This window comes from Phaethon lepturus, unplaced genomic scaffold (genome assembly GCF_000687285.1).
Source record: "Phaethon lepturus isolate BGI_N335 unplaced genomic scaffold, ASM68728v1 scaffold15883, whole genome shotgun sequence".
Taxonomy (NCBI): domain Eukaryota; kingdom Metazoa; phylum Chordata; class Aves; order Phaethontiformes; family Phaethontidae; genus Phaethon; species Phaethon lepturus.
In genome coordinates this window covers 38,942-46,782 of record NW_010528585.1, presented here as the reverse complement: position 1 = coordinate 46,782, position 7,841 = coordinate 38,942, and the positions used below count along the sequence as shown (strand labels likewise).

The window sequence follows — 7,841 nt, the reverse complement described above, 5'->3', positions numbered from 1 at the left end:
CTCTATAATGTGATTCACATTTAGTTTTAAATTCTAGCTTTCACCATGGTCTCATAGAAACAAAACTTCTCTGCGAAGCACAGAACTGCTTTGCAACGTCAACGAATTCAAAGGAAAATCAAATCCCTCCCCTCTGCCAAAGAGCTTCTCAGTCAGTTACCTGCAAAAGATGGCTGGGAGGGGGTTCAAATATTTTTAGGTTAAGCTCTTTTAAAAAGAAAGGACGACTCCTCCCCCTTTTTCAACCATGTGAACTAGGAGTTTATGGCATTTGTATACTTTTGAACATTTAAAAGTAAGGATTTTGTACAGTAATGATTAATACTTAAACATAAATATTCTCCTACATTATATACTAGTTTTTCTTTGTACATGCGGGGAAAAAAAAGTATTTTCAACAAACATGGCACATGCTATATGCGTTTCCTCCTCGGTAGCTTGGCTACAATAGTTTGGGTGAAGAGGGTAAAAGCGAGACTTTGTGGCGAGTGGGCGACGGTCCATGAGCACAGTCTGAAGATGGAAGAAGTGGAGAGAGGGAGCTGATTCCTCCTCCACGGTCAAGATGCTGATCTACTGAGTGCCTCAAAAAAGCACCAGCGCACACCTCTAGTGTAAACGTTAGCGCAGAAGACCACATTATCACTTAGTGCTTCTGAGAAGCTGCTTCCCCCCCCACTTTTTTTTTTTTAATAGGTATGAACAGCTGGTCATTTTTTTTCAGCAAGAACAAACAATATCAGCCAGTAAAGCACATGACAGTTGTTGTCCAGGATAAAGCCACGCAACCTGGCACACGTAGGGCAAAGAACCACAAAATAAAAACTCAGCACACTTAGAATAATAATAGTAATTATTAAAAAAGCATTAGGAGGACGTTTTTCTGTCTACACTGTACATACAGATGTTATGCTTGGAAAGCTGCTGTCTCACACAGTCATAACATGAGTCAACATTGCTTAAGATACAAATCCAATACAGTTACAACTAAGCCAATTCACTGAGTAGTCTCCTTTGAGACAGCGCTCTTTTAGCTGCAGTTTGTGCTGAGGGCAACGCTGCAGGACAAGAGGATCCTGGAACACAAGAATTTGACGGGTAAGCGACCAAATCAGGTGTCGGCAGATGTATGTTTTGCTTTTAGAGAATACGGTGCTAACTTGACTTCTGTAAGGAAGCCGAAGTCAGCAACTAGGGGTCTGAACCTGCAACTCTGCCTACCCAGGCAGGATCACTGACCTCACCAGACCCACCTCTGTGACCCGGGTCTGGTGAAGAAAACAGGTAACGTCTGAGGACAGCTGAGGTGAGGCTCTGGGGACTAGCCAGAGCAGCAGTTGCTTCCATGAGTAAAGGATGCAGAGTGGGGCTGGAGAAAAAGTTCCCCCCGAGTGTATTGATGTGATCTCCATTTGCTTTACTTCGTGGAACGTATGATGAACTGATCCAGTTGTCAAATACTTTTTTCTCTAAAGAGTGAAATATACTTTCCCCTATAAGAATCCAAAAGCATCATTAACAGCACTTAAACGTGGTTTGTGAAACAGAAAGAAGTCTGAATATAAAAATAATTCAAGCAGATTCTCTTTACAAATTGTATAGTGAATTCAGTATTTGGCAAGACCGTTTTTACTACATAATGAGCTCCTGAGTGTTTGTCTATTAGCTAAAACTTTTCTATTTTCTTTAAGCCATAAAGCAAAGAAAACCATATACTCAAGTTATACTGAAGTCACAACTTCATTTATGAAAAGAGGTTTGACCAGAAACTCAGTGCAAGTGGCAAAGTTGACCATTACTGTACAGTATCTGCAAGAAAATAAAATAACTCCACATTGCTCAAGTGGCACAAAATGGCTGTGCCAAAAAAATTGTCTATAATAAAATCTCAAATAAGTTTCCAACATTAAAATTTTATAAATAAGTACAAATTGAATGATATTGCTGAACTGTGAACCAAGAAAAAAAATTTATCATGTAACAAGTTACCAAACTAGTTCTAGCATCGAAGACAAAAAGGAATGTTGGAACTTGTTTATACATTAGAAATGAAAGCTTCCAGTTTGTAGGATGAGAAAAATTGAGGCATGCAGGGACTTTTGCATATGGATATATATATTTTATATATATTATATATAATATGTACAGTTTAGCTATAAAACTTTGATGTGTAAAGAAGCTGTCTTCAATGAAAAATTGAACATTCAGAGGAAATTCCTGAGTTAGGGTTTTGTGACATGGGCCACTGAGAAAAAAGCTGCGGTTGGGTCCTCAGAGGTGTTATGTCCATCCCTGTTAAGATTGAAATCAACATACAAAAACAGACAGTGTTGCCACTGCTTCGTTCCCTGCCTGAGCAAGGGATAGCACCATTGTGAAGAGAACTCCTACTTGTACAGAGGAGGGAATACTTAAAAACAGTATTGCTGCTAAGACCACTGTAGTGTGCACCAAATACGTTCTTCTAGACAACAAATGAACACTGCCACTGGCTGACTGAAGAACACCTGACCAGGTGTAACGTTAAGGTTACAAGTCACTAGGTGTAATCTTTCCTAGGTTGTTCATCTGTTGTACATTTATCAGTCATTTCCTGACAGAAGTCTACTGTGACTGTTTGGCTGCTCTGCTCTGGTGGAAGCTCTCTCTCGGGGTAAGTACCTGTGTCGGCTCCATCCAAACCCCCGCCGGCCGAACAATTTTCCGAGATGTTGTTGGGCAGCCAGGGCGCTCCCAGTTGCACCGATCCTTGCTCCGAGCAGCACTGCATGCTTTCCCCGACGCACTGGGAGGTCACCAGGCTCTGCTCCATGCCAGCTGGGGAGGGGCTGATGGTGGTGGCTGGCTGTAGATCCATTGGTCTGAGAACAGGGCAGTATCGGTGAAGAGCTTGGATCTGTTCCGGGCTCTGCATGTCTCTACACACTTCTTGGGAAAGACACGAGAAGTTGTCTAATAATTCTCCCATGCTTGCTTTCAGCTGGTTCCTTTCTGAGAGCAATTTCTCTTTCTCACACACCTGAAAAAGAAAGCAAGCATCTTAGGTTGAGGAAGGGCTGTCTGCACACTCTGAGCATGTAATGCAATGGTACCCAAGAAGAACACCAACACATCTGTGTCATTTTTATATAGGCAGAGGAAAAGTCGCAAAGACATCAGGTGTTTGACCACCATGAGGTCCGTGTGGACTGCCGTTTGGGAAACACCAGGAGAAAAACACTTGAGCTGGAAGAGGATAGAGTCACAAGTTATTCCCAAAGAGTGTTAATTCCATTTATAGACTAAAGCTGCTTGATGGATGACACAAAAGAACTCTGAAAGAAACATTTTGATGGAGAAAAGCCATTGCCCATTGAAACAGCAAGAAAACAGGGTTTAGTTCCTGAAGTGAAGATACGTTGCAGAAGTTCAGGTCACCCTCTAACTGCTGGGTCAGTTGGCCAGGCTGGGCGTACCTGCTTTGGCCCCTGTGCCAGCTGAACCCCCATTACCACTGAGAGGTACGTTATTCAGAGGAGAGGATCCGAGCATGTGCTCTGTGGCCTGCACCATGGCTCATTTTCTTATATCCTCATGCTTAGTGGTTTGGGTTTGACCTAATCAAGATATTTTTATGAAGACATATGTGAAAACCCTGCAGGTTGGTGCGCTTCTTAACATTCAGTACAACAAGCTCAATGTCATTTCCCCTTTGTCCTGCCCAAGCTCTGCCTCCTGTGCTCCCAAATATCCTTCCCTACCAATATCTAGCTCGGGCATTTTCAGAGTTTCACCGTGTCAGTGGGCTGCTCTAGGAGGGGGACAGGTGAGAGGCAGGACAGTACCAATGAGGAGAAAGAGCAAGAGAGTCTGGTGGGACTTATTTTTTCATGCAGGATTCAAAAATTGGGAAAAGGAGCTCAGGTTGTTCTGCATCCAACAAAGCACCAGTAAGGCCCCCAGCCCTAGCTAGCGTAGGGTGCTGTGCGATGTGCTGCGGTGGGAGTCATCTCCAGTTTAGATCTCATGTGGCCAGCAAGCCCCCTACGGGGTGAGTGTTGCCCTCCCTGTGCTCAGGAGGCAGATTGGGGGGGTTAGGCACTGAGCCAGACCCAGCCTGTGGTTATACCCCAAAAAAACAGTGTTGACTCAGTGCAGACTGATTGGGATGGTCCTGCTGCATCACTTTCTGTCCCAGAAAGGTGAGCATACAGCTCGAGGGAGTAGATGAGATTTTGTAGAGTACCAGAGCTATTTCCAGAGCTGAGCTGGCCCCAAAAGCAGCTCAGCTGTGTACCTCACCTAGTAACATTGCTAAACCCAAGCTGCCTTGGCATCTGAGGTGTGAAAACTCCGCAACTCAGATAATCCAACTACGGGTGGTTGTTGACAGCTGATAGTATTGCCCTGGGTCCGAAGCCCGCACTGGAAGTATACAGGTGTGCGAATGAGAAAGAGAGCAGTGCGCATGAAAAGAACCAACTGCTAAAATATTGATAAATCTATCAAGAAAACATAAAAATAATAAAAAAATAAACAGATGCTCAAGTACATCTTGAGATAATGAATTATGGAAGAGAATATGCTGTGAGTTTCCAGGGAGAAAAGGGAATTTGAGTGGGTAGATGGATGGGTGAGGGAAAGCAGGCAAAAAAAGTATTACCTATCAAACTCAAAGGATACAACCATTTCACTCACTATCTGCTGTGAAACCATCTGTGTCAAGAAGATGGGTGACTTACAGGAAGTAAGTGCAGCGAGGGAAAGGGCTCTTCCATAAAAACGACCCAGCCGAGTGAGAAACCCTTAAACCCTAGTACCATTACATAATTCAGGAGACTGGAAATTGCTGATCACATAGTGGACAGAAGAGGAAAAAAGAATTTCCAGTGATCAGGTATTGTGTGAAGTCAATTGGAGTTTCACTGCTGGTTCTCCTAAGAGTGACAGCAAGATCTTGAAGCAGACTACCTGCTTGGACAGCATATGTATGAGGGGAGGGCAAGAATGCTTGAGAGGCAAAGTTGAAGTTGCATGAGTTTAAAAATTAAAATGTAGCTTTATACTCCTGCACACCTCGTGGCTGTCTTTTTTATGAATGCCCTGTTTCAAAATGATGCACCAGATCCCATAGAATCATAGAATCATTTAGGTTGGAAAAGACCTTTAAGATCATCAAGTCCAGCCATTAACCTAGCACTGCCCAGTCCATCACTAAACCATGGCCCTAAGCATCACATCTACATCTCTTTTAAATACCTCCAGGGAGGATGACTCAACCACTTCCCTGGGCAGCCTTTTCCAATGTTTGACAACCCTTTCTGTAAAGAAATTTTTCCTAATATCCAATATGAACCTCCCCTGGCGCAACTTGAGGCCTTTTCCTCTTGTCCTATCGCTTGTTACCTGGGAGAAGGGACTGACACCCACCTTGCTACAGACTCCTTTCAGGTAGTTACAACTGTGTGAATGATAAGGTCTTCCCTGAGCCTCTTTTTCTCCAGGATAAACAACCCCAGTTCCCTCAGCCAGTTCTCCTAAGACTTGTGCTCTAGACCCTTCACCAGCTTCGTTGCCCTTCTCTGGACACGCTCCAGCTCCTCAACCTCTTTTGTGTAGCAAGGGGCCCAAAACTGAACACAGTATTCGAGGTGCAGCCTCACCACTGCCAAGTACAGGGGTACAATCACTTCCCTACTCCTGCTGGCCACACTAGTTCCGATACAGGCCAGGATGCTGTTGGTTTCTTGGCCACCTGGACACACTGCTGGCTCATATTCAGGACCCCCAGGTCCTTTTCTGCTGGGCAGCTTTCCAGCAACTTCCCCAAGCTTGTAGCGTTGCATGGGGTTGTTGTGACCCAAGTGCCAGACCCAGCACTTAGACTTGTTGAACCTCATACAGTTGGCCTCAGCCCATCGATCCAGACTGTCCAGATCCCTCTGTAGAGCCTTCCTACCCTCAGGCAGATCAACACTCACACCCAACTTGGTGTCACCTGAAAACTCACTCAGGATGCACTTGATCCTTTCATCCAGATCGTCGATAAAGATATTAAACAGAATTGGCCCTAATACCGAGCCCTGGGGAACACCACTTGTGACTGGCCACCAACTGGATTTAACTGCATTCACCACAACTTTTTGGGCCCAGATGTCCAGCCAGCTTTTTACCGAGCTTTTTACCCTGTCCGAGCCATGAGTTGCCAGTTTCTCTACGAGTATGCTGTGGGAAACGGTCTCAAAGGCTTTAATAAGGTCTAGGTAGACAACATCTACAGCCTCTCCCTCATCCACTAAGCGGGTCACTTTGTCACAGAAGAGATGAGGTTAGTCAAGCAAGACCTGCCTTTCATGAACTTGTGCTGGCTGGGCCTGATCACCTGGTTGTGCTGTACATGCCACGCGATGGCACTCAAGATGTTCTGCTCCATAACCTTCCCCAGTACCAAGGTCAGGCTGACAGGCCTGAAGTTGCCCGGATCCTCCTTCCAGCCCTTCTTGTAGATGGGTGTCACATTTACTAACTTCCAGTCAATGGGAACCTCCCTGGTTGGCCAGGACTGCTGACAAATGATGGAAAGTGGCTTGGTGAGCACTGCTGCCAGCTCCCTCAGTACCCTTTGGTGGATCCCATCCGGCTCCATAGACTTATGTGCATCTAAGTGGTGTAGCAGGTCACTAACCATTTCCCCTTGGATTATGGGGGCTTCATTCTGCTCCCCATCCCTGTCTTCCAGCGCAGGGAGCTGGGTACCCAGAGAACAACTGGTCTTACTATTAAAGACTGAGGCAAAGAAGGCATTAAGTACCTCAGCCTTTTCCTCACCCTTTGTCACTGTGTTTCCCCCCCACATCCAATAAAGGATGGAGATTCTCCTTACCCCTCCTTTTGCTGCTAATGTATTTGTAGAAACATTTTTTGTCTTTTACAGTAGCAGCCAGATTAAGTTCTGGTTAGGCTTCGGCCTTTCTCATTTTCTCCCTGCATCACCTGATGACATCCTTGTAGTGCTCCTGAGTTGCCTGCCTCTTCTTCCAAAGGTCATAAACTCTCCTTTTTTTTCCTGAGTTCCAGCCAAAGCTCTCTGTTCAGCTGGGCTGGTCTTCTTCCCCACTGGCTTGTCTTTCAGCACATGGGGACGGCCTGTTCCTGAGTCTTTAAGATTTCCTTCTTGAAGAACGTCAAGCCTTCCTGGACTCCTTTGCCCTTCAGAACTTCCTCCGAAGGGACTTTGTCAACCAGTCTCCTAAAGAGGCCAAAGTCTGCCCTCCAGAAGTCCAAGGTGGCAGTACTGCTGACCCCGCTCCTTACTTGTCCAAGGATTGAAATCTCTATTACCTTGTGATCGCTATGCCCAAGATGGCCTCCAACCATCACATCACCCACAAGTCCTTCTCTGTTCGTAAATAACAGGTCCAGCGGGGCGCTTTCCCTAGTTGGCTTGCTCACTACATAAGGCTACATACTCAAGTCCAGCTTGCTAAATAGAAACTTCAATATTTTCTTTTGTAGAATCCTGTACCTCAGAAGGTTTTTGATTCCTGAAATTCAGCCTGGATGAGGCCCAAAAAGTCACTCATATACCTTTCATTCATTTCCTGAGATGTGTGTATGTCCTGGGGAGAGAAGGGGACTTCAAAAATTTGATTACGTTAGACAGTAACAGCAATGCCACGGGATTGCATAAAGCCAATGAACCCAAATTAATTTTCAAGTGAAGGCTACAAGTATCAAGCTGAACCACACCTTGCTGCTAGTCCAGCCCTTAGAGTGCTGTCCCTGGTGCTCTGCTCTGGAGAACAAGACAGGTACTCCTCCCCGTCATCAGCTCAGTGTAGAGGGACGGGCATGCGCAGCCA

At 45.3% G+C, this 7,841-nt stretch overlaps 1 protein-coding gene across 1 annotated transcript in view; it reads right to left on the bottom strand.

Moving 5' to 3' along the window:
• Positions 1 to 2,539: 2,539 nt before the first annotated feature.
• The window catches only part of BACH2 (BTB and CNC homology 1, basic leucine zipper transcription factor 2), a 21,427-nt gene continuing 16,125 nt past the window's right edge, over positions 2,540 to 7,841 (bottom strand). The window contains exon 4 of the mRNA XM_010283714.1: positions 2,540 to 3,019. Coding sequence (XP_010282016.1) covers positions 2,540 to 3,019 — 480 coding nt within the window. The remainder of the gene's footprint in view (positions 3,020 to 7,841) is intronic.